This window comes from Hippoglossus stenolepis, chromosome 16 (assembly GCF_022539355.2).
Source record: "Hippoglossus stenolepis isolate QCI-W04-F060 chromosome 16, HSTE1.2, whole genome shotgun sequence".
NCBI classification, from domain to species: Eukaryota; Metazoa; Chordata; class Actinopteri; order Pleuronectiformes; family Pleuronectidae; genus Hippoglossus; species Hippoglossus stenolepis.
In genome coordinates this window covers 14,763,659-14,790,808 of record NC_061498.1, presented here as the reverse complement: position 1 = coordinate 14,790,808, position 27,150 = coordinate 14,763,659, and the positions used below count along the sequence as shown (strand labels likewise).

Below are 27,150 nucleotides of genomic sequence, written 5' to 3'. Positions count from 1 at the left end.
TATGCATCCACAAATGAATATATCTTCATATTCCGCTATATATTGACAATAACCACTTGTTAGAGATGCACCTCTGCCAGTGGCCACTACATCAATGAAATGTGCGGCACTCGCAACCAGTTCAGAGCGTGTGATGTTCCACTGAGACGGAACCTACAGGTTCAGCAACAGGTTCTTCAGTATTCAGCTTTTTAAAAGGGAAAAACATTTCACTGAAAAAAGATATTGATAATTAGTTCTGAAGAGTAACGTGTTCTTTGAGGTTTCCAATTTGCAGTCAATTTTTTCCTCATTTGTGAATTCTCTGAAGTTTAAGCCCCAGATGCATTGTTCGTTGTTTTTGCTGTAGCCGAGGATTTACATATTGACAGAGAGATGAAGTGTAAGTGCAAACTATTTTCCATAATCGCCCTGCAGTGAATAATAGAGCCAAATCCCATTTCACAGCATCGATTCACATGCTGCCAATTAATTTACGGCAAATCCATCAGCGGAGGAGATTATTTGATTTTATTCCACACACAAAAGAGCACACAGTGCAACACTCCTTGTTGTTTCTTTCCTCCGGGTTTTATGGAAGGTATTTGTGGCCGGAGCTAATCATTGTTTGTACACATGCTTGTCAGTTGCCGGCTGAAAGCTGCTTACCCAGACATACTGTCTACCAAATTGAGTCTCATGGCCTTTGTTTTTAGACAAACAGCAGATTAATGTGACGGCCTCCGCTGTCAAAGCTTGAGGAGTCATTTCAAAATCAACTTGTCAGAGTTCATCCCAACGGTTAAAATTGTATCCATATACTGTATGTGCGAGTGAAGGGATTAGGACAAATTCAGTGTTATAATTACATGATATTTACAGTCTGGGGGACAACATACGTAATCCTTTGGTGGTGTAATTAGATAATACATATTAAATTGGTTCCCAGTCAGCCCAAATTTGCTTTTAGTTTTTAATTTCCTCATACAACCTTTTTTTCCCTTTCTTCCTCCTTTCTTGCTGCATTTACAACTTCATAAAAATATGCGCCGACAGCCTCATAAATTGGAATTGTTTGAAATCTCAAAGCACAAATGGAAATCACATCTGTCACTTTGTTTTCATGCACCACTAAATTGTCTCTTGGGTAATTTTCAAACCCAGCGGGCAAGTTTCCATCCATCAAGTGCAAAACTGTCTCGATGTCTAATTGTGTGAAATAGACGCACCAAGAGAACTCAGTATTTTTCAACGAGGGTTGTAAATGAAGGCAAATCAACTTAGAGGTAATAAAAAAACTGGAGTTATTTTAAAATTACAAGTAGGACTGATTGTGACAAATTAGCTGCTATTATATTATAGAGGAGCAACTGTTGGATGAGTAAATCATCACTGCTATTTCCGTCATTAAAACACTGACAACATAAAATGAAACCTAACAATGCATAAGGTGGCAAGTGAGTGCATGAAGAATAAATTGCATCATTTAGATGGAACAACAATCTGTCTATATATATATATATATATATATATCTACTGTATATAGGTACAAAGCACCTGAAAGACCAAGTGATAACGTTGTCTAATAAAAATAGAGCTTCAGTGCTTCTCAGGAGTTTCATTTCAGCCGCTGCCGAGGAAAGGAAGCAGCAGGCATGGTGGAGCCAATATTTCAGATAAATATTTGCCATGGTTCAATCATAGTTTATTAATTCATGTCTTCATTTAAAGGTGCTGTGTTTGGTCTACCTCTCAAGGCTCCTATATATAAGTCACAGGGACAGTTTCCTCAGCAACCTGCAGTAAACTCGCCTGTCAAAGTTTTAATTGTCTTTCAGAGCAGATAGAAATCTGCTTCTCATTGTTATTCTAACTGAACTGAACGTTTTTTTTAACACTTTCATGAGAAGCCTTTGAAGTTAATGTATGGTTGAGTCAATATTGATTCCAGGCATTATTGATGTGCATAAATGAACCTATATCTGTGAAGAACACACTTCAAAATATCCATGTTCATGAACCATTTGGCCTCATTCCTCATTGAAAGCTAATATTTTTAATTAAAAAAACATTGACAGGGAGTAGCACTTGTTTGAAATTCATTCACTTTTTGAAGGTTTTTTAGGAAACACTTTGCCTCCTGAAAGAAAGAATAGGTGAAGGATAATAATGCCAGATTACTACTTCAAATTCAAATATATATATTTCATTTTATTTCTTTATCTTTTGTACATCTGAGGAGGAGCGCATTCTCTCTGGCCAGCTGACTGCCTCCTCCAGTGATATAGTGGTGTGGTCCACAGGGAGCTCATCATCACTTTAAAACGCACCAGAGACTTGGCACAAAAGAAGCGCTCGCAGGCGAGCACAGGGACTGTCTGTCTCTTATTACATCAGGGGGGGGACACGTTTTGCACCTTGCGCGCCGTGTAAGAAGACTCACCAAGAGTCGGGAACACATGGAATTTGAGTTGTAGAAACTTACTTTTAGTTGCACCTGTAACTGCGGAGAACGGTCCAGTGATGCGGATGCGGTCATTACGCTGCGGAGCTGTGCAAACCTCGATGCTTGACTGTGAATCGGGAATTTAAAGGCGTTTTGTTTTTCGTTAATTTCCCTCTTATTTATTGTCTGAACAGTCACATGACGCAAAGTTTTGCTTGGAGTCCAGGTTGGTGAGACCGTGCGCCTGCCAAGTGGAGTCTATTTGCTGATCACTCGCAAGGAAACATGAACGTCTCCTTCTTCGACGTGACCCAGGGCGCACTGTTTAACGGGAGTCAGACCCTCGCCGGAACTCTGGCCACATACTACGGCAACGGCACCAGCAACGTAGTGACCGGCGACGGCGGAGGGTCGCTCGTGCTGCTGCAAGAGGAGCGCAAACTATTTGTCATGCGGGTGGTGCAGATCGCGGTGCTGTGCGTGCTGTCGCTCACCGTCATGTTCGGTATATTCTTCCTCGGGTGCAACCTGATGATCAAATCGGAGAGCATGATTAACTTCCTGGTGAAGGACCGCAGACCCTCCAAAGACGTGGAGACGGTCATGATCGGCCTCAGCTAGAACAGGAAGAGCAGGTGCAGCGGGGAAGTGATGGAGCGGGGATTCGGGATGAAGATCAGGTGCGCATTTCCAACCGCAGCTCAAGATCTGCATCTGCATGTACTTCAGAGACGTTCCCTCTGAGCCCCGGTGAGGACAAATATGCAAAACCTTCACTTTTGCTTCCGAAAATGACCACAGGAAACGGGTCCAGCGACAAATGTCCGTGCGTAAAGTTTGTGCGTAAAAGACAGCCAATTGTTTACACGTGGGCCGGTCTGTTGAATCTTTGGAGTGAATTTAATATTGCCAACTTGAACAAAGTGACGAAATGTTTACAAGCTGTTACCTCATTTTTTTGTGAAGTTAGTTCCCTTTGGTTTTGTAAATTTGAAATGATTGTTAATGAATGTTTTTAAACTGTCAAAAAGCATGATTGTGAATTCTTATAGTTCCACGCATCTGCCAGTGTTCTCCGTGGACTTGATGGATATATGGGTAATCTCTATACAAAGTATTTTTCTCGGTCTCGTTTGGTAACTACTGAAATCTTGCACGTTTTCCAACAGACTCCATCTCAGCTTTATGGAGTGATTCTGGTCCTTCTTGGCATGCTCGCTAATTGATCTGTAGTGATTTTTGGACCTGTTTTGCACTTTTGAAATCATTGATGCTGCATGAATTATTTTGTACCAAAAAAAAACTTTAACTTGAAATTGCAGCATGCAATTAAATCACTGAAATGACCATATCAATCGTATCTCTGTCATCTGTTAATGAACATGATACACATCACCTCAACATTACCATGTGTGCAGATATTTTCTGTGACGTCTTTTTTGAGACAATTTTGTCCGCAATGTATTTTTTCTTCAAATATTGTGTTTAAAGTTAATCAATTAACTTAAGTATTACTTATTTTCAAACTATAAATTTGATTCAAAACTAATGAAAGTAGACTTTTCTCTGACCATCTCATCAAGTCAGATGTGATTTCTTTTGCACAAGATGAAAGCAGTGAATCCAGTGTTGCATTTCGAAATGATTAGATACCTTATTAATGTTAAATAAATTATATGAAAATATTATTTTACACAGTGCAATGAAGACAAAAATGGCACAATCACACTTAAGCACAGAATGAGCATCATATATTTTAGCTCCAGAGAGGCGATGTGAGGCCAGGCCGAGTTATCCATCTTGAGGACAACAAGTCGAGCTCATATTGGCTTCACAGCATTTAATCTGCTGGCTCTGGAGAGTGACCAGCTGAATTCCACACACCTTCATGCTCACCCTCACCACCTCATTTCCCAGCAGTCCCCACTGCAACTAAAGGAATTTAAGGAATCCAGAGAAGTCCACGTTCAACTTTTTCTTTTGTTCCGTCGGAACAAGACAGCGGTGAGAGAATATTGAATACCTCAGTGCAGCTTTGATGCAGGGTTTCACAGAGGAGAGGACAAATAAGAACATTCATGAACTGTCATCGCACTTAATGATGTCATTACCCTTCCTGCAGATCTGTCAGCAGATAGCAGGCGCACCTTCTCTTCCCTGAGAACAAAACTTTGCCAACTGATTCTATTTATGTCAGACAAAAGATTCTCATAAAAAGTTCCATTCTGGCAGATATTAGGTTTCGATTCAGCATTTTGATCCAATTTCTCTCCAGTTTCTTCTCTCTTTCTATCTGCACTCATCCCATCTCTCCTACGTGCCCCACTCAGAAGCAACCAATGTTCTCATTATTATTTCAGTACTTGTTAGGAGAGATGGGGCAGATGAATCCTTACAAACACAGCCATGCATTCACACGTGTGACCGTTCACCGTGCAAAACATCGGACACTGATGACCGACAGACCAGCAAATTTAGACATTGACCAAAAGTACTTTAGAAAACAGCATCGATAAATAAAACCCATGAGATAAATAGACTTGAACAGCATAAAACGTCTCGACAATATATAGACACAATGCATAGCAAACATGTCAAAGTAAAAACCTGTTGACATGGTGACCGCTGAAAACACATTTTTTGGAGCACAGCAAAGAGTAATTAAGATGAAAGCAGAGATGATTATTCATTGTTACAAAGCGCAACATTTCTAGGTTGTGTGTCATATTTTCCTTTGAAACGGGACATCATAAAGCATTTGTTTATTAGTCGGCTTATGATTTCACACATTGGTAGATAAACTATCAGATTTTATATCAAGAGGAGGTCAAAGAGAGAGCTGCTATTAAAATAATTTATTACAGTTCTTAATAAACCTCATCCTTTCTTCCTGAGCCTGTAATCTCATCCTCCGGGGAAAGAAAACAAGCAAAATCGTTCTGGTATTGTTGCCATGCACCAGTGAATGCTTGCTGGAAACAAGGAGGCATGCATTCTATTTTTAGAGACAAGATAGTTAACTGTTCTGTTCTTAACTTGCCACATTGAAACTCAGTTTAAAAAGATAGTGTGTTGTAAGTGACTCATTCGATTCAGTCGGGACTGTTGGGTGGCAGAGGACCAGAGCTTGAGCGATGTCTCACTTTGTCCAGAGCCAGAAAGGTAGCAACAGAAAAATGGCATCAAGGGTAAAAGGGGGTAAACACATATAAAGTGCTAATTGCAGCTGCTACCACTCACATTTGTATCAACCGTAGACTAAATGGACAAGGGACAAAAAATGCAGGAGTGCCTGAAACCTTTATTTCCCTTGAGTGCAAAAGGCGACTCCACTGGTTGCAAGAAGAACAATGTTTCTACTGAAATCTACGAGAAAACGAGTCTTCTCACTTGATTTATAACAACAGTAAACAAAGGAGTTTCAAGTCTTCTTCAATACAGCACAGTGTTCATTTGATAAATATAACTAAAATATGCTCAGTATGCATTGAGACATGAATATCACGTGATTGACAGCTATTACCATCCAATGGGTCCAGGTCGCAGGTGTAGGTGGACATACAGTGTCCTCAAGCTCTCAGTCAAGCTGCACTGTCCACTCCCCCAAATATGGTCACTTCTGGTTTAAAAAAAAACAAGATGGCGCTTGACAAAATGCCAAACTTAAGGCTTCTAAACGGCAGCTCATACCATCACGGGGGTTTCCCACTTGATATAAACTGAAGTTGACACAGAGTGGATGGGCTAGTCCCTCACTGGTAGTTCACTAAGACTAGCTAGCCCAGTAGTACCCCACCTCTCGCCCAGTGTCAGCTGGTTGGACTCCAGCCCATCCTCCTGCGACCCTCAAAGGATACCGGTATAGATGATGGATGGATAGATGGAAAAAAGGAACCGAGGAAACTCTCTCACCCGTCGTCAGGACTTGTACAAGTGTACTGAAGCTGCCACATCCCTCAATGACGCCCAACTTGAAATGTCATTAGGAAATACAAGCAAGCCCAGTCGCCAAAGCAAACCTGCATAATACCAGGAGATACCAATGAGCAAATACCGGAGGCAGACTAAAAAAATTGACTAAATGGCAAAACAAAAAAATTGAAAAACAAAAGAGAAATAAATATAAAGATGTATAAAAGAGAACAAAAACAATACAATCTAGAAGAGAGAGTATTTATCAAAGGTCCAGTGTGTAAGATTTAGGTTGAAAGGGATCTATCAGCAGAAGTTGTATATAAAATAATCCTAGTAATGTTTTCACTAGTGTGTAATTATCTAAATTGTACAAATTGTTGTTTTCTTTACCCTGGAATGGGCCATTTATATTTAAATATTTTAAACTTACATCAGGAGAGGGTCCTCTCTACGGGGCCGCCATGTTCTTTACAGTAGCCCAGACTGGACAGATTAAACACCTTTTGAGTTTTCATGACAACTGAAGGCTACCACATGTTCTCATGATTGAGATGTTTGGAAGGGGAGGGTGAGGTGAGGGGTATTCAGCTGCAACATGCAACTTCAGCACCAGATGTCAATACATAAGTCAAATCAAAAGATTGCAATTATAGTGTTAGCTTGTACAGATGGTCTACATGTGAAACAATCAAATTACACATTTTTGCATTAAATAAATCTATCACAGAAAATGCAAAACCACTAATGTGTACTTTATACTGCACCAAAGGAATACCACATAGCTAATATTTGCAATCGCACCGGAACATTCAGTTGAACATTCATTGCGAGTGACAAATTGCAGCACATGAATCAAGAGACTGCAGGTTCTGAAAAATAAACAAAAAATGAGATATTATGACCACATTATTGCTAATAGGTTTCAGTTTCTTTATGAGCTGATTCAGTTATCGGGAGGCATTCATGCAAACATACATTGTTTTTCTCTGGTTCTTCTGCGCGAGTCTCTTTTTTACACTCCTCTCTTGACTTGGCTGGATGACGATTAAATTACTCACCATCTTGCTTAAGATCCACTCAATGGTCCAATTTTCTCACATTTCGGAGGCACTACAAGTCGCCCACTGCCACTGAGCATATGCTGAAGAGTAAGCATGGATCAAACCGTCCATGTGTCCGCAATCTGTTGGGTACACATGCATCCTTTTTGGTGCTTCTTCATCACAAACCGAATCATTTGCAATAACCACACTGTACTATTTCGAGAAGGAAGATAGTGTTTGTACAGTGTTTTGGGTCAATAGCTTGACAAAGAGACATTGTTATGAAGTGTATGACTGCGCCATCGAAGGGTAAGATGCAGTTAATTATAATAAGTGCATGAAGAAAAATATTAATAAGCTCATATTTCAGTGGAAGCGCAGGAACAGCGCGTTAACATGTTAACCCCTCGCCCCAATCAACATGTATGCAGTTGTGCAGGTTTGTGTGTGTTTCAGGCTCTCTCTCTCCATAATGCTGCTGTACGCTTGCTTGTCAGGAAGTGACACCACTGACCTTTTACAACAGAGACCTCACAGAAAATAATGAACCGTGCGCCGGCCATGAAATCATGAGAGAAATAATGGTGATTAAACCAGCGGTGGCATTTAGCATTTAACTGTGAGGAAGACAGCTCTCCCACGAGACTCGGCTTAAAGTGAAAATACCTAATACCTCACGGTGAAGGTCTATTGTTGTGCTTTGCTTTTCCGCCGGAAAAGTTTAACACAGCAGAGATTTGTCAGCGTGGGCGACACTATGGTGCATTTGTTATCCCCCCAGTGTTTTTGAGAGGGCGAGATGCACAAAAGATCTGTCTGCAATGCTGACACGGGTCCCACAAGGTTGAAGTGGCCTTTCTCAGTCCCATTCAATTTGTTTCGAATGGGGTGTGCTCTATTCAATGGAGGAAGCAATAACAGTGGACGCAATGCAGTTAAAGAATGGAAACTGTATCTCACACAGGGGAGTGGATGTAAACACTCTCTTTTCTCTCTCTTCCTTTAGGACAAACACACACACACACACACACACACACACACATACACACACTGTAAGTGAATATCAAAAGCTGACACATTACAGCATATTTCGCTTTAATTTTTCTTTCTTTAAGCGACACATTGCAAGAGTTGCTGTCGGGCTCCCTCCTACAGGTGGGATGCATACTTCTCTGTCGGAAATACGAGTTACGGTCTGAGCCTCCCCGTGCACACAGCCGCACACACGTGCATTTGTTGACAAGCTGACGGAGGAGAAACCTTCAGCCTCTGAAGCCAAATAATCATGTTTAACGACAGGTAGATTTGTAACAGACTAGTTTTATCTAATGATAAACTATAGTGTGTCGACAACTTCACTTACAAAGTCCAACGTCAAGCATGTAGAACAGCACAAGATATACCAAACAACCAAAAGTTGTCCGGCATCCACAGCTCCAGGTTCGGCATGTGTCCTGCATCGTTTGGCCTCTTTGAGCTCTCGCCAACGGGTCAAAAATGCTCTGATATTAAGTTTTGTTGGGTTTCTTACTCGGGCACTTTCTCTTTTCCTCTTCCTCGTTTCCCTTTTGATTTCTTCGGTGGCTCTGCCATGATGTCCACTCTGAGAATGGCGAGTTAGTTATCTCTCATAGCTATCTGCTAGCTCTCGCACTGGTTGTTGGTTTTTGTCATATGCCATAAAACAGGCTGTACTGTTCCAGTATGGTACACCAGAGTTACAGAGTGCAGTTGCAGGCATCCAGGGGGCGCTGTAGCAATGACAGACATGCCATTCTCCATAGTTTAGGTTTGTGTAGCATCACAGTGGTCACAGCTGCTATTTCAAGGTATAAATACTACCAAGTGTTGCTTTAAAGTTCTTCCACTAATGTTGCCACTAGAGCACAATGTTTTCTAAAATGAATTATTTTCTTGATGCAATTTTATATTGGTTTTATCGTCCTTGTCCCCCCCCCCCAGTGGTTTCGATCCATTAAAGCTAGTGGGAGTTTTAACACTCTAAACACACACGCATCCATGCTCAAATGCACACACACATACAGAGAAACATTCGCACATCTATTCTCCGTATCACAGAGGCAAATTGTGCCACATCCAATTCAGCAGGGAACCAATAGTCCTTGCATTTAAGCTCATGAAATTTTAAATAAATCTATTACGTGCAGACAAATGAACAACAAACAACAAAATTGCCTCATTCTTCCTATTACCCACAACACTGAGAAGTTGAGAAGCTGGCGATTAGGCACTCACACACCCACACACACACACACACACACACGCACACACACACACACGCAATCTCTTAACTCAATTAACGCATTTCAGAGCATCCACAAAATGATACACCTACATCATTTCACACTCTCAAATGTGGCTCTATGCTGCACATATTCTCAGCGTGAACGCGAGCCTCATTTTCCAATGTGACTGCAGTTGATTTCATAATAAGAAATGCTGTCAGCCTTAACCCTGAGGCTTTCTTCCGTTGTTGGGGCGACGTGATGTGTCGCTGTGGTTTTTTTCTTTATACCTGCCCGGTCCTGAACTTGGGCTGTCAGTGTGTCAGTGTGTTCCCACTCCACCAGCTCTGTTCCGTTTTCTCTCCTGAAGCTTTTTCTCTGTCTGCGCTCTCAAAAATCTGTCTCTTTCTAGGACACCACAGACTAGCAAGGCTACTGAATGCACATAAAGGAGTAAAGGATTAAACTGGGAAGAAATTTAGAAAAACCAGAAGCTGACTGTGATAATAGCCCAACGTTTGTTTTAAAAATAAGTTCAGTGGAAATATGGCTCTGGAACATAAAAGAAAAAAGAACTGTCAGGAAACCCCCCAAAAAAGGCTTGAAGTTAAAAAGAAATTAATTAGGCTCCTTTATTTGTGCACTTTGAAAAGAACAATATTAATAGCCACTTTAATCTTAAAGGAAGTTGTGGTTTAAACTTTTAAAAAGGTGGGTCTCATAAATCCAAACCCCCCCAGTCCTCGCCCTATGAGTCATTACAAACAACGTGGAAATGAACGCTTAGTATTCACAGGGTCGACTCTCACGTGTGCCATTTTGTGTAAAAAGCTTAATCATATTCAGCGGGAGCAGATGTCTGCAATAAAATAAGACAAACAGAGAGAAAGCCCGTGGCAGTTTTGTCAGGTAGACTGTGCGTCACTGCCACTGAGAACGACATGCTCTTCCTCAAGTGCCCCGAACTCTCATTGAGGAAATCATAAACTATTCTCAATTAAGTTATCTGATGAGCCTCCAACCTGAAGGGAAGTTCTTAGATGGAGAATAACGATGCTGAGGCTCGTTGTCTGCGCAGGCCTTCGGCTGCGAGGTTATGACTAATTCTCATGAGGGATGGAGAGTCGTAGGTTGCAAATCTTTCATCTCCGTTTGTGTAGTTAAACGGAGATCACATCTGGGTCAACGCTGCATCTGGATACACACACACACACACACACACACACACACATGCACAGATCCGGTCAGGGCGAGGAGACAGCTCGACACTGGGGGATTTCAGAGGCAAGCAGAAGGAGGGAGCTTGGCACAGGTTGGGTCTGATTAAGTTGGCTTTTCGGCGAGAGCGGGAGCTGAGACACAATGACACCAGCTCGGCTGCCTTTCGACAGAGACAGTCACCGTGGGACTAATCAAGGCCCCAATAAACACAAAGCAAACAGAACGGGAGCTCACTCTGTCGAAGGCAAATGGTAATTAATATGCTCGTCTCTTATTGGCTGCATCCTCTTAAGAAGACAGTAGGTGTCTCGTCCCATTGATTTCTGCTGAAAATCACTTGTATTGACCACTGGCTGGTGCAGCGTTCTGCAGTCTCATCGCCTACGACACACCTCCCCTTCCACTTGCATTGAAATGGCAAATGCGAGATAATTGGTGTCTGTGGCTATAGCTTACTTTGTTATGTATTTATAAAATGTGCGGGGAGATGTGTTGATTGGCTTAAGATGGTGGTAGGCACTATACGAAGCTTGCCCACAGCCGGAGGGGGAGGTGGAGGTGGTGGGGAGTGCCTGTCAGTCAGCGCTGCTCCTCAGGGAGGAGGGGGAAAAAAAGAAGAGGAGATATTTTCAAAGACATCGCTTCTCTGGCTGCCTTTATACTTCATCCCAACACACCAGAGCGTGTTCGGCCAGTGAGGGAATAACATTCACCCCTCTCCCTATGTCCTTCACTTTATTTCAAATAGTCGGCACTGTCATGTCACTGTTTGGTTTTGATCTATCTGTAGATATCATCTCTTCTTTTTTTTCATTCATGATGACAGAAGATTGCGAATGAGAATTCCTCCAAACCTCTGCCTCCCTGAAGAGTGTCCAGTCGTCCTGATCGGAGGCGTGCTAATCACCTGCCGAAGGGGTTCAACCTGGAAGAGTCACAGCAACACCAGGAACTTAATACAGTCAACACACATACAGATACGAGAACTACAACACGCGAGCGCTCATTTACAACAACTTTAAAGCTCTAAGTTTAGAGCTCAGAGAGGAAGAGGATGATTGCAGACGTCATCTAAACAAATCTCAGCTCACCATGAACACACATCCACATGTGATTATGAACACACACACACACACACACACACAACACACACACACACACTCATTTACACACACACTGCTACCACCACATAAGGGCTGCAGGGTGGTGTTGCCATAGGAACGGGGAAAGGTAATGGCCATGTTCTCTAGCTGATGCCGCAGGGGGTGAGGGGCAAAAGAGGTGCGTGCGTGTGTGTGTGTGTGTAAAGGGCGGTAAGTGAGTCACACTTGTGAACTAATGACAAGAGTTTTAAGTTCAAATTTTCAATCTTTTTGTCACCATCCGCCAAATGATGGCGCCAACAATTCCAGACAACACCAGCGTACTAATAGGATAACATTTTTTAAAAAAGGCAATGAGTTTTAGGCAACAGCGAAGACATGCTATTTGCTTTTAACGCACCCAGCTAATGTGGTTAATGCTTTCAGCTTTGATGCAGAGGGAGCTGCTGGGCGTCTTGATGCACAGCCGTCCCTCACCACCCCCGGGGTATGAATAAATGATTCCTAATGCAAGGAGCTGACCCTTCAACCAACACCAATGATGACCACCTCTGTGTGTGTATGTGCACGTGTGTGTGTGCATGTGCATGATTAAATATTACTGAGTAGTGCAAATAATTTAATCAAACCTCAGCAGCCCGGTCCCTATAGAGAGTTATTTAAGTGTCAGGAAGTTCCAGTGTCACATTTAAATTTGACATATATCAGTGATGCATACGTGCCTCCTGAAATGTGCTAATAATATTCCCCAGAAGCCGGAGTGTGCATCATGATGCTGTGTGACCTCACTGTGTGACATCGACATCATGATCACTGGCCTATGAGATTCAGAATCAGTATTTTCTCCTGTACTGACATACACTTCATAGGAAACACCATAACCATGAGGGCACTGAGTACAGAGAATAACTCTGCCAGGGCTGAGCAATCCTACATATGATTGTCTAGTTCAAAAAATCTAATAGGAAGTGGTCTGGTAATCTAAAGGATTTATTATCTTCGCCAGGGAGGTTATGTCCCCAACTTTATAGTTTGCAAGATTACGCAGAAACTACTGGATTGATTGATTCAGCCCTGGGGAGTGAGGCCAAGTTCACTGAACTCATCGTCACCAGTTTGAGGCGACTTTTTCTTCTTGATGTGGAGCATTATCATGATGGAAGGAGCCATTAGAAGAAGAATAAACTGTGGCCATAAGGTGATGAACATAGCTGAGTAAATTTCTTCCTCGTCAAATTTTTTTCCTATGCGTGGCCTTATTACTCTTCCATTATACAGCGAGTAACACAGTGGGGGTTATCATTAAACTTGTGCCTAATTCAACTGTGTTTCACTGCCATGCCTTACATGACACAAAACACTTAACCCATTCAGTTTTCTTCTTCGAGTCATTGTTATGTTTTTGTCTGTTTGTTTGTTGATTAGTGGTGATTGCTCACAAACTATACTTTCAATTTCCATTAAATATGGTGGAGGGGTGTGACATGGCCCATGGAAGAACCTATATAATTTGTTTGCAAATCTGGATCAGGGTTTTTTCCACTTTCCTTAACATTGTGACGTGAGACATATTTGAACATTTTCACTGATTTCTCAGAAAAATTATTTGTGGATATTGATGTTAAAATATCAGACATGTTTAGGGGACTTCAATTTGGCGCAGATCAAAATCTGGATCAAGTTCATTTGAATGTGGTTTCATAAAGGGTCAGTTAGGGCTTGGCAGAGGTACAATCTCATCTGTGTGACATTCTAGTGTTGAAAAATGAAATCCAGATTAGATCATCAAAACAATATCACATCAGTAAAGACGATAAATCATTCCACGGTGTCTTTGATTGCTTCATTAAACGCTTCACTTTGGGACGTGAATTCATTTTCTTCACTGCTATTTGCACAGTACTTTTCTCTCGTTTTCTTTTTGCTTCTATAAATAAAACTATGTGTTTCTCTAAATGAGATGATGTGAGGTGTGTGGGCTGCGCTGGACAACCGGATGAGAATTATGTTTGGGCCGCGTTGCTAATTAAACACATCTTATTAGTTCCCTCATCTCTCACAGAGTTGGTCATCACCTGCTGCTGTGGTTGTTCCTACCCCCCCAACCTTCCTCCTTCTCCGCCTCCTCTCTCTCTGCTTGATGCCTCCCTTTGTGTCACTTTGCCCACTCGACGACAGGGGGCTTTTTTAAAAATAGAGACGATCCACCCAGATTACAGCGTTTTAATTACAGAGCTGGAGACGCGATGGGGGTGTGGAGGGGCCCCTCTCCACTGACAGGGAGTGGTGGTGGGGGGGAGGAGGGGAGGAGAGTTGGAAGGCACAGTGAATGTAAACCGCGTGCTAATTAGTGTTGTCTGCCGTGGTGGAGCTCTCAGGCTGCAACCGTCTATTATACAAGCATCGTTGGCAATGTCTCATTCCGAGTGCTCCTCCAACGCACACCTGTGGCCACAAATCACGTTTTAAATATTAATGCTTTTTTTAAAATGACCTGTGGGGAGAGTTTGATACCAGGATTCTGAATCACACTGAGGAAAGAACTGGAGCTCAAGACTGTTTCCTGTCAACATCGGGAAGAAGAAATAGAAATATGGATTTAGACGTATGAAAGTTTCAGTAATATCTTCTATTAATCCACTTGAATAGTTCTACGGTTTCAAACAGTATAATCAGTTAATTAATGGTAAACACAATAAAACCAGTAAAGCACTATACAGTGGCTGCTGTGTTGGGTGATGTGAATTGTTTGGTTTGTTTGGTTTCTAATGATAATGTTCCTGATATGGTTAATTCTATAAAATACATTTCTGATGATTACATTTCATCTGCGAGGTTTACAGTGTGCTTATAAAGTATGCATTTCATGTGTGCGCATGGCCTTTCATCTTTTTATAAATTAAATGGACGACACGTCTCCACCTCCTCCCACTATCCAGAAATTAAGAAAATCATCCCAGATACGAACGCTGCCTTCTTGCGCATTTGTAGCCTGAGTCTGTGCAGTATAGCGACAGGAAATAGAGCGATAGAGCGAGGTCAACGCACAGGCTCAACCAAGTCTCGGCTGCCAATCAGGGCATTTCACTTCTTTTTTACAGCATCAAATAACTTACTTTAGCTAAACTTACAGGAAAAACACTTGAACAAACCCCAGTGTGATAAGAAGAACCTAAAATGATAGAGGCCATCTTTGAAAAATATTTATCTTTGACTTTTTAATTGTGTCCATGTCCAATCCATTAACATGGATGAAGCAGGGTATATGGCCTGACTTGCAGCCAGCCACAGGGGGGCGATCAAAATGATTATGGGGAGCTGTCATGTCTTCCATCTACATACACAGTCTAGAAGTTAAACATACTGAAGACTTATCACAACACATTCAGAGTTTTACTATGTGTACCTATATATGGATTTATTGACAGTAGTGTTTAATACTCGTACCTGTATACTTCACAACACACGTATATATAAAACAACCACAATTTACATCTGTTTGTAATTACAATGTCATGCTATGAACCTTGCATTGACTGTTTAAATACTGATTAACTGAATACTGAATAAGGTGTTAATCTGAACATCTGTGTTTATTTCCAGGCTGCCGATTAAGGCTGTAGTCTATATAATCACCCGTTGTAATAGTGCAGCCATTAGCCAGCACATAAATATTTTATTATGTAACCGAGCCACATTGCAAAATGTAAGCAGCACCTCCTCTTTGTGTGTGTTCACTTACCAAGATGGAACATTCTTATGTTTTGTCTTGAATGAACAGAATCTGCATATGATACCTAATAGATGCTGATGAACACAATAGGATATATATATATTCCATTTGCTCCTTTTGACCGTGCCCACAGGTCACGGTCTCAGCGCCTCAGTGTTTTTCACCTCTTCATCCGTGGTCATCCTCAACCCTCTTGGAGGGCATCTTTCAATGTCCTCAGTGATCTCACTGAAGGGCCTTTTAATGCCTCTCGAGCGCAGCCTGTGGATGGGCTCACGACGTGGCCTTGCCTCCTCTCTGCATAGTCCAATCCTCTTCCTCTCTCTGGAGGAGCAATAAATATAAATATTAATTTAATTCAAATATAAAGGGCCCAAAAGATAAAAAGCAATCGTACAATTTAGATGATTGAAAACATCACAAGGATTATTTTATATTAAATTTCTGCCAATAGATCCCTTTCACCTAAATCGCACACACTGGACCTTTAAAAAAGAAGAATGCACCAAAGATGAATAAAAGTTACCAATGAAATCTTCGGCAAAATTATAAGGGCAGCCTTTTATATTTCAACCCTCTCTCTGTTCACTGCATGGCTCAGTGTTGCTTACTTTCCAGTAGGTGCGCTCCAAGCAGAACAGAAGGTGAACTGTCACACTCTGGACACACTGGCAGCTTGGGTCATAGAGCTCTGGGTGTTTTTCAGTCTCCAAAATAAGTTTTGTGTCACCGATCCTTGACGAGTGTTCCGAAATGGGTAGAGGTTCTTACCTGTTGCAAGTCGGGAGTGAGAGAGAGAGAGAGAGAGAGAGAGAGAGAGAGAGAGAGAGAGAGAGAGAGAGAAAATGTATAGAGTGGTTATCTACCTCATTTGGGGCTGTTGAAGAATACTTATGTAGCTCATTGGGGGTCCGGTATTGTATTCTTTCACAGACCAGAACGTTTCTAGAGGCGCCCCTGTCTATACCACGTCCTTGAGGATCGCAGGGGAGCCAAACCTAGCTAGCCCGGCGAAAAGCGGGGGTACACCCTGGTCAAGTCGCCAGCGTAACAAAGGGCCAAGATAGAAAGACAAAAAAAATAATTTATTCATTAGTCTCCAATTAAACTAACACCTGCTTTGCATGTCTTTGGACTGTAGGAGGAGCGGAGTACCCGGAGAGAACCCACGCAGACATGGGGAGAACATGCAAGCCCCACACAGAATGCCCCCCCGGCCGAGCTGGGATTCAAACCAGGAACCGTTACACCCCAGATTCCATCAAATTCTCCAAAAGGTTTTTGGATCCCTAAACTGAAGAGCACCAGAGGAGCATTACGTCTCACACTCCTGTAGCAGTCCTAGCTTATTGTTTTTTGACTGAATGATTAATAGATCTTTGATGTTTTTAAAGCCTTTGTTCGATTTGAAAAAACATCAGTGGTTCTTTTTTACCCACCACGACTTGAATAGCACTGAGAACATTGAGGGAATACGGACACATGTAATGCATCATACATCAATAGAAGTGTATATTTCTTTACACTCTAAGATGCTAGGTTGTTAAATGAAAGTGATTTGTTTGATCTTATTCAGTCTTGTTCTGGAGGAAAATCTCATTAGCACAATAATTGGTTATTTTTAATTGGTTGTTAATTAGCTGCTGAATCATATACTTGAGTGAATACAGTCTTACCTCATTTTAAACTATTTATATCCACAACACCTGCCTGTGTTTTAATTTAAACTGTAGATGTATTCATTCAATTTGACCTTTAAGGGGTTTTTTTTCAGGAAAACATACACACACATTGATTCACTGTTGTAGAAGCAGTAAAACCTACAGAAGTCCAAAGTGGGTGATTACTTTTTATAGTATCGTAGTTTTAGTTGTCTGAGTTACGAGCTGCTCGGCTGCGAAAGTGGTATTTATCACACAAACTGCGTTCTGTGGGTCAATGTAGCGAGCACAGACGAAGAAAGTGTGTGTGTGTTGTGTGGGCGTGTGCGTGTGCAGACTACCGCTTGTGTTTTGGCACCTTGGCAACCTGCTATTGTGCGCACTTCAGCAATCAGGATATAATTACTTACCGAGTATCAGCTGAAGCTCTCACGTATGGCGTGGACAGAAGATATTTATTCACACTTTGAGCCCTGTGATCCAAACACTTTTCAGTTATTTCCTGTAAGTGTGCGATGTTCTAATTCTCTGACTGTGGCAGGTTTTTCCAAAAACTCTTAACCCGACGATTAATCCACCGCTCGTTGTGCAGCTCAAACACAAAATCTATTCTCGAGTGTTACATCATAACACTATAATCTCTGCTATTAGAAGGAGTGATGGCTTTAATATTGTTTGCATCATTACCACCACGAAGGTGGTTAAGTTTATGTCTGTGATTTTGTCTGTGTGTTATCAGGATTACATAAAAAACTACAGGTCAGGGTACCACAAAATTTGGTGCTGATCCGAATTTGCAGATCCAGGATTTTTTCCACTTTCTGTAACATTGTGAGATGGTGCGTTAAGCAACATTTTCTGTGATTTCTCAGAAAACTATTCATGGATCTTGAGGGGGAATAAATATCATATTTAGGGGACTTTGTTTATCTACTTAATTTAAATGTGGTTTAATAATGGAACTGTTATGCTCTCTCTTAGTGCCCCTCTAGTTCTCTGATTGTGTCCCCCATTCCCGTTGAGTAGAGCTTCACCTCCTGTATAGGTAGATGCTACATTCTATTCTCAGTCCCTGTGCCTCTGGGCATGGTGTCTAATTATGGTCCCATCTCTCCCAGTCTCCTCAGCAGCCCACCACCATCCTGCAGCAGCTCCCGGTGACCATGATGCCTCCTGGCTTGGCTCCCTCCATTAGGCCTGGCGGTCACGTCAAGGAAGGTATGGCAGACTGTCACCACACACAAACTACATCTCAAGATTTTTTCCCCACTCACAGCTGTTCACGACTGCCTGTCACATTACCAGCTCGCTAGGAAGCACTCAGATATATTATTTATGGCTTACTCTGGAGCTTGGACATGCGTTTGTGAGTTGATTAATGCCCGTGTGCTGCAGCGGGTTTTAGTCAGACCTGTTTATTGCTTCTAAAGTCATCATTCAATTACTTAGAATGAGGTTCAGTGAGTCTGAGTTCAGAGATTCAAAGCAGCCTCTATTTGTGACCAGCCACCATTTACTTCAGCTACATGTACATAGTGTTCCCAAAGTGTCAAAAAAATGTTACCGTCCGTCCGGATTTTAGGAAGCAGTTATAATGACTGCCTGAGCCCAGCGATTGTGTCACAATCCAGTGCTCTAACTCAAACTGAATTTCACTCTATCTTGTGGTTTTTGCACATGCTCTCAACTGCCTGAAGCAACTTTACATTTGAGTTGCAAATTTTTGACAAAGTCAGACTCAAGTCATGACACTAAGATCTGGTAATTTGATGATTGCATAAGTTACTGTGGCTGGAACAGGTGAATGGTGTTTTAACAATTTTCTCCCTGATGGTTCACTTTCCTGAAGTCTATGTATGTTTGTGTGCACTAAAAACAGCTTTACCAAGAAATCCAAACATCTCTTGGGTTTGAAAACAAAATATAGTAATTGGCACATTGTTACCTCTGCCAAGGAGATCATGTTTTCATCTGTATTTGCTTGTCTGTCTGTTAGTCAGCAGAATTAGACGGATTACCAAGAAACTCTGTGAGAAAGCGTGCGTGGCATTTTTCAACATTTTCTGTGATTTCTTAGAATAATTCATAGATCTTGATAAAGCATGTTTTACGAGTGTGTGCAATTTGGTGCAGATCCACATAAAATTGACACGTGTGAATTTGGCCCAGCTAATCCGGCCCAACCAGCCATCACACGTGTCACCGAGCCACATGCTCTTCACATGAATAGTTCACAGACATTATCGCTATATCATTCATGAGACTTACTTAACCTCTGCAAGATGGTGAAATATCAGAAAGTTTGCCAACTTACTTATTGTTGCATCACCCGGCTGACAAACAACTGGCTCCCAGAGGTGTCGTTCATGTCGTCTGGAAAGCATTTAATGCATTTTCAGGGTGACGAATATAAAGTCATGATTGAAATAAGCTTTAAAATGACAGTGGGATTTAATAGACTCTTAAACCTTTATCAGGAGGCATATTTACAGGATATTGCTGGGAAGGAGTTTAATAGTTTAGCCAGATGAGTCATTGCCAAATGAGGGGAAAAAACACTGAGTGACAAGAAGATGCGAAAATGAATCTTGGCACCTAATTCACCCCCTCATTTTGACACAATGCAAGTTAATCACCTCGTCGCCCCACGGGGAAGAGGACTGAATAGCAGGCTGATGGAGGAGCTAAGACAATTAGGAGGATATTGCTGTGTTTGATTTTCTCACATACAAACCTTGTGGAGCTGATGTTGATCCAGAACGCCCGGATGCACCAGGTCATCATGAACAATACGACCATGTCGGCTCTCAGGTCATTGGGATACACCGACCCTCTGCCGGGCCCTGAGATGAGTGGATACCGAACAAGGGTCAGGGTCAGTTTAGTTAATAAATGTCATCAATTTTGATTAGAATAGGTTTGGAATTTTACTTAGAATAAAAGAGGAAAAACAAAAGATAAAAGTTGTCATGATGTGAAAGTAAAAAACAAGTTTGAGTGTGTCATCCCTTTTGAAATAATGAAGTTGCTGCACACTAGAGGATCATCAGGCAGATTTTTGACCCGATTCGCCCCTTTTCGACAATCATGGGGGGGTTCCCGACTGGAGGCCTGTCGGTGCCGATTGTGGGGGGTTTACAAAATAATCTTAATGCTACTGATCGAGACGGAGGCTTCACGATCTCCAATCGCAAATATCAATATCATGTTTGAGTTTTACAATAATCAGCTCTGACAGAAACCAATGAGAGTGAGCTGAGAGTGTCACTTAACAGATGTTGCGTAGTTTTACAGCAGCGACTACAATGTATAAGCCAGTTCCGCCTTCTCAGCCATGAGAACAGACAACGTCGATCCTCCTCCATGTTTGACTGTCCTCTGAAGTCACGTTTAATCAAATCGAATTTTCCATACTCCAGTTCAAAAGGTGGTGGTAATTTACCTAAAAGTTGTGGTATCCAAACAAGAAAAGAGTTGAACAACCAAACAGAACACGAATCCAAACAGGAAAACAATGCAAAGGAAGGAAAATGTCCAAAAATTCACGTTCAACACAGAAACAGAATTGATAATCCTAAAAGAGTAATCCAAGTATTAAAGGTTTGGACGGGGAAGGTGAGTTGAGGGGTATTCAGATGTCACTAAATTCTACTCACTGAACCTTTAAATTTATCACCTGCTTGGTGGCAGTCTAATAACTTTTTAGAGCAGACCCTAGAATTTAATTCAGACAGACAGTGCAGAGCAAAGATTTCAATTAAAGGGGAAGAAGCATTTCATATACCTACTGTAGAATCCACTGTGTGAAGCAGATTCAATCTGTGGATTCACCCATGACAATCGTCCAGAAAATAGATTCAACTTACTTTTAATTACAATTAGTCTGTACATTACTGCAGGAGTGACAGGACTTTATTTAAAGTGAAGCTGTGTGAAATGTTGTTGATTGAATCGTATTATTGTAAAGCTTATGTAAAACGTATTGATATATGTTGTGACAATGTTTGTCAGATGAGGCTCTGGGATCATTGTTAGCAGGTCCGCTTCTATGTACTTATCGATGTGATGATTTAATGGAAAAGTATTATTCTTTCCGTACTTGAAGTTACAACTTATGTAAGGAAGCACACGCCTCCATAATACTTTCATAATACCACATCCACTGTCAGCACAGTTCACCTGAAACTGTTTGTAAGAGATATTTAGGTACATTCATGGAGGCAAAGGAGGGGATGCTTCACTGCTACTGCTTGAAGGACCTGTTCTCACCTTTTTTGGGAAAGAACATGCAGCCCCGAAAATCTCTGCAACTGAGCTCTTTTCTCACAAAGTATGAGACCTGGATTCAGAGAAGGACTTTGTGTTCCTTCACTGCGAAAAGGATTTCAACGATATAAAATCACTACAGTAGTAATATTTGTGAATGTTGTGTTATCGGGCGGACTGTTCGTCCTCCTACTCCCCCACCCAGCACCAGTGGGACTGTGGGAGTCAACGTACCTCCTGCAACAGGTAAATGCAGGGCAACATGCACACAACAACTAACTAACGTGGTGTCAATCATTACTGCAGCAGGGGCACCTATTGGCTGAAGAGATGACTTCATCAGATTCCTCAAGACTATATAATATTTCATTTTTCTGTATATTTTCATAGAGAGCAACAGTGCTGCTGAGGCAGAAGCAGAGAAGAGGAGAGCGTGATTATTCATCCACTCATCAAAAATGTTTATAATGAGCATTAATGCTAATTCAAATTACATGTTTCTAAATTTTGTGTAGAATTTAGTGACATCTAGTGGTGAAGTTATATGTTGCAGCTGAATACCTCTCACCTCACCATCCCCTTCCAAACAGGAAAGAGAACCTGTGGTGGCCTTCAGTTGTCATAAAAACTCAAAAGGTTTAGTTTGTCCAGTTTGGACGACTGTAAAGAAAAACATGGCGGCCTCCACAGAGAGGACCCGCTACAGATTTAAAATAGAAAGTATTTAAATAGAAAGGGCTCATTCTAGGGCAAATAAAACAACATTCGCACAATAATTACACACTTGTGAAAACATGCGTAGGATTATTTTATATTCGATTTCTGCCAATAGATCCCTTTCACCTAAATCTTACACACTGAACCTTTAAGTAGATTAAAAAAAAATAAAACATGAAAATATATATTACTCAAAATGCATTTCCTGAATTATCCAGCAGGGAGCAGCAACAGATTTTAATTGGCAAAAAGACCTCAAGCTGTATAGTCGAGCACTCACAGTGACTCTGTATGCTATAGTGCTGATGTGGGCAAGCACATACCACTGTGAGCAACATAGCAAGCATATGACAACACATTAAGATCTATTTTTGTGTCACACTGTACGACCTTAACATTAAATGCACTGTGACAAGTACTTTAAATAATAAGAGGCGGCACACCACCCGATCCCTGCAGGTGATGGCAGTAGAAGCAAGAAAATGTGGAAACGTGCATGGAAAAGTTGCAATGCATGAATTAAATTGAATATTTTCAAGTAAGAAAAACAGTTGAGTATATATTTTTTTGTTTTTCTTGTGCCTAATGTACAATTTGCGACCTCCTGTCATAAGGATTGCATTAACTTGCAGTATCAGATTGGTGGGTGGGAATTTCCAAATGGGACAAAACAGTGAGCAGGATGCAGCTGCGACAGCTGAGCCCTAGGAAAGAATTTCAATGTCATTTACGTAGATTTGTCTTCGACAACAGTCAACAGCTCAATACCCACATTCCCTTGGCCTCCACTGAAAATAGTTTCAGGGTTTGAAGTGTTATTTGGAGTTTGAGAAGTGGATTATAACGTGACAGTGCGGGGCGACGGGCACATTACTCCAGCAGCAGCGTGGGAGGGTAACTTTAGAGATAGGGAGGGAGGGCAGCACAGCCAAATCTCTGATAAAACACCAGGATTAAGAGTTCAAACGAGAAGAACGTGCCAATGCGGCGGGCCCTCCTCTATCTCCGGGGCAATGCCAGTGTTTACCCAGCTATTAATATCAAACCAACACGCGCTGCCTCTGAGAGGAGAGGCAGAGGCACAATAGGTCAGGATGGGTTTAAGAGACAAACGTGATTGTGAAGATGGACGAGAGACGGGCAGCTGATGGCAGAAGTAATAAGTGATCATTTAGGCTTGAGTAAATTGAGATTTAGAGAGTGTGATGATGTAAAGCTCTGCACACTGCTAATGGAACAGTGTGCTCTGTGTTGAAGACAAACACGGGGGAACATGAAAGCTAAATGAGGGATGGAAAGTGTTGATGAGGGATTTGTGCAGCATGTGGAGGACGCTGTGACAGGATCCAAATTACAGGAGACAGATCCCCAGCTATCTATATCAGCATATCTGGCATTTTTCCCATTGCTTTCCCACATAAAAAGCAATATTTTCTTTATTGATAAGTATTTCTTACAATATTTTAATCAGTATCTTACTGCTTGCTAGTATTTCCTAAGTTAAGGCTGGTAACTAAGAGTGAGCAGGCTGTTGACATCAGGATCCTGAGGCTCTGGAACTCATACCTGATGAGATTAGAGCTGCCAGTACTTAACCTGTTTTTAAATCATTGCTTAAAACATAATTTTATAGGAAAGCCTTTAATGCCTGATTTATTAGCTTTAACGGATGTTGTTTGTTTTTAATATTTGCTTATGTATTATCTTTCTTATTTTGTTTTGTTCTGTGTTGTTTAATTCAAGTATTTTGCAAAGCACATTGTAGCCTTGTTTATGATTACTATAGAAATGATTTATAATTCTGATATATTGTATTGTAGCCTATCGAATCACATCGTATTGTATCGTATTATTTAATTCTTTATGTATTCTAATATATTGTGTTGTATCCTAATCGCATCGCATCTTATCGTATTGTATTTTATAGCATCATATTGTATAATATCATATTGTAGGCTATCGTATTGTATTATAGGCAACTGTATCGTATCGTAAGCTACCATATCATATTGTGTCATATTGTAGGCTATCATATTGTATTTTATTGAATCATATTGTATTGTATTGTATTGTAGGCTATTGTATTGTATCATACTGCAGCTCACCATAGTGTTTTATTGTACTGTATCATATCGTATCATATCTCTTTGTTGATTCCCATTTTCCTGTGCCCACAACTCTCTATATGAGGGAGTCATCGTTTTTTGTTTCTTTGTTAATCAAACCTTCCACACAAAGCTTCTCTCCGATTCACACTAACATTTAATCAAAGTTGCATCTTAGACAGAAAAAACAAAGTGTTGAGCAACATAACTTTTATTTGTAAAAATAATAAAAAACTAGGACAAACAATTCAACATCATCACACACATTTCAAATTCATTCACTACAGTGTCGGTTCCTATTGGATACGAAAGTGCTGCCACTCAGCTAACAAAGCAGATCAGTTAATACACAGTGAAGAGCAGAGTGAGAGGTGTCTCACACACACACACACACACACACAAGGACGCTCACACACATATGTACAGCCACAGTGTGTGATCTCTCAGAGACTGTCGAGAGCTTCTGGAGGCCTGACGGTGGCATGTTCTCCGAGCCCTCGTCCCTCCGGTTTTCTCTTCCTCTTTTCCATCCCTCTTTTTACAGTTATTTACCTGCCTCTGCCTTTTGCATCTGTCACTTTCTGCATCGTTGCATGACTTCACCGCCTATTACAGGAATAATCCATTAGTCAAGTGACCACAAGAGCACCTTCATTTACCTTGTCAGGATATATGCACGTTTCAATCCTAAAGAAAGTGCATGCAGCATGATTAAAGGTGCACGGTGCATGCAACAGTTGGGTCACAGTGATTCCAGTGAGAGGTCAGTGTGTGTGCCCAGCCGGCCAGCACGGCCACACAATAGCCCGTGGCACAGCTGAGAACACACGCCCTGACTCTCCCTCACAAAGCCAATACCTTCACATAACCATTCCTATTACCACTCACCACCAAATGCCATCATTGACAAAGCGTGACATTTATCTGGTGCTGTGCTCACCATGAGACACAGACTGAGCTAAAACACAATCTACAGTATGAAGGGTTTATGATGAATGTCACTAGAGATAAATCTATATACATCTAGTCCTTCCTGACTCGCTCTGCTCAAAGACTATCCTCCTCCATTTGTCACACTTCTCCCTATCATCATCTCGTTCTCTGTTTTGTCCCTTGTTGTTTTTTCACCCTCTCTGGGTCTCCACGGACATGGAGCGACCCAGGGCTTTGGGCGCTTTGGAGAACTCCATGAGGGTCGGCTTGACTGGGGGCAGATCTCTTGTGATTTCGTCCACAGTCCTCTTGCCGGGACAGGCTCCGTCTGGTTTGGGGAGGGGCAGCAGGTCCTCCTCGGTGTGCGGGGCTCCGCGTCCGAGCCTGACGCCCAGCTCTGCCGGGGTGAAAATGGGCAAGGGGAGGGTGTTTCTCTTAGGCAGCAGCTGGTGCTCCCTCACCCCTATTTCCACGGTGCCCACTCTGAAGACACCCGAGGGGCAAATCTGTGTCAGGGAACGGGCCTGCCACTGCCGGGACAGAGTCTCCCTGCGAGATTTGTCGTTCATGTCCATTGTCTGCCTGAAGGAATCAGAGAACAGTTGAAGTTAGACTCAATCAGACTAATTGCCTGCTCATATGAGAATAGTTTTACCAAGACTACAATCATACCAAATCATAGGGACCTTTGGTTTTGTCTGAGGGTCTCACCTTTCCTGAGGTTGAGTTTTTTTACTGATGCTGTTCCAGTCAGCGCTGTAGGTCTCCCTCTGAGCCTTGTTATCCTCCCGTACGCTGCAGGTCAGCTCGGCTCCCACCACCACACCATTACGCTTCTCCAGGATGGAACAGATCGGCATCTTCTCTGTCTCAGATGTACCTTTCCCAGTAGGTCGTTGTTGATCAGTCCCAAGCTCTGGCCTTGTGTCTGAGAAAAGGGATGCTTCAGCTGGCTGTATGTCCTGGCTCCCGCTGCCTCTCTTTGTGTCGTCTGCCTTGGCTCGGGTCAGACGACGGCTTTTATAAATGTTCTGCTGCTATTCCTGATCCGTGTTGTCACTCTACAATCAGCGTGCACTGACATGCGACACCGAGTGCTCCGCGTCTCTATCCCTGTGAGCTGGAAGCCACCCTCAGATGGGGTTAAAGGTAATTGGACTTAAAATCCCTTGATTCCCAGATTGTACACCCAGTCACCTCTGTGATGACTCAGCCCAACATTTTCCACTTCAGCTGTGATCCCAGTGTGTCGGAAGGGGCGAGCATCACAGAGACCCCCAGATTAAACAGGATTATATACAAATGTGGACAGACACAGACAACAGGTTTGGTCTTTAGTCCGAGAGGAATTTTGATAAGGTCTCCGGCTTGATGTATATGAGGCAGCGGGTAACACCTCGATAATTTTGAAAGCAAACAGTGATGCAGCTGCTCATATACAAAAAGATATTTCAGGCCTTTGGATCGAATCTGTAGGTGACGGATCAGGAATGTCCCTCACTTGGAGGTAAAATCTGAAAGGAGAACTTAATGTGCTGGCTTCACCACACCCTGCTGACTTTTTATACCTATTATACGGTTCATTTTACGACAGCTGTGCTCTGTGACAACATCAAACCCCCTCATTAAATGCCAATACAGTGAGCTGCCTCACAGTAGCTGCGAGAACTCCGTCCCCGGTGATTCATTACCTCGGCGACAGGAGTGCCACGCAAGCCATAATCAACTCAGGTTACAGGCTGTGAAGCGCGCTCACACACTCACACACAAACAGTCACCTCT

The 27,150-nt window shown here is 42.0% G+C and overlaps 2 protein-coding genes across 2 annotated transcripts; one reads left to right on the top strand and one right to left on the bottom strand.

Annotated features, from left to right (window-relative positions):
* The first annotated feature begins 2,317 nt into the window (after positions 1-2,317).
* rprml (reprimo-like) lies at positions 2,318-3,666 on the top strand. Its single transcript, XM_035181123.2, has one exon. The coding sequence runs from the start codon at positions 2,711-2,713 to the stop codon at positions 3,044-3,046; it is 336 nt and encodes a 111-aa protein (XP_035037014.1). The 5' UTR covers positions 2,318-2,710; the 3' UTR covers positions 3,047-3,666.
* Positions 3,667-24,630: 20,964 nt separating this feature from the next.
* LOC118123326 (titin-cap (telethonin)) lies at positions 24,631-26,386 on the bottom strand. Its single transcript, XM_035180671.2, has 2 exons — positions 26,080-26,386; positions 24,631-25,950 (listed from the first exon to the last, which is right to left on the bottom strand). Exons 1-2 carry the CDS (start codon positions 26,226-26,228, stop codon positions 25,560-25,562), a joined length of 540 nt encoding a protein of 179 aa, XP_035036562.1. The 5' UTR covers positions 26,229-26,386; the 3' UTR covers positions 24,631-25,559.
* Positions 26,387-27,150: the final 764 nt, after the last annotated feature.

Coding starts and splice junctions, on each gene's coding strand:
- LOC118123326 (XM_035180671.2), bottom strand. CDS start 26,228: ATGCCGATCTGTTCCATCCTGGAGAAGCGTAATGGTGTGGTGGTGGGA. Junction 25,951..26,079: donor AAAACTCAACCTCAGGAAAG/GTGAGACCCTCA, acceptor TGATTCCTTCAG/GCAGACAATGGACATGAACG.
- rprml (XM_035181123.2), top strand. CDS start 2,711: ATGAACGTCTCCTTCTTCGACGTGACCCAGGGCGCACTGTTTAACGGG.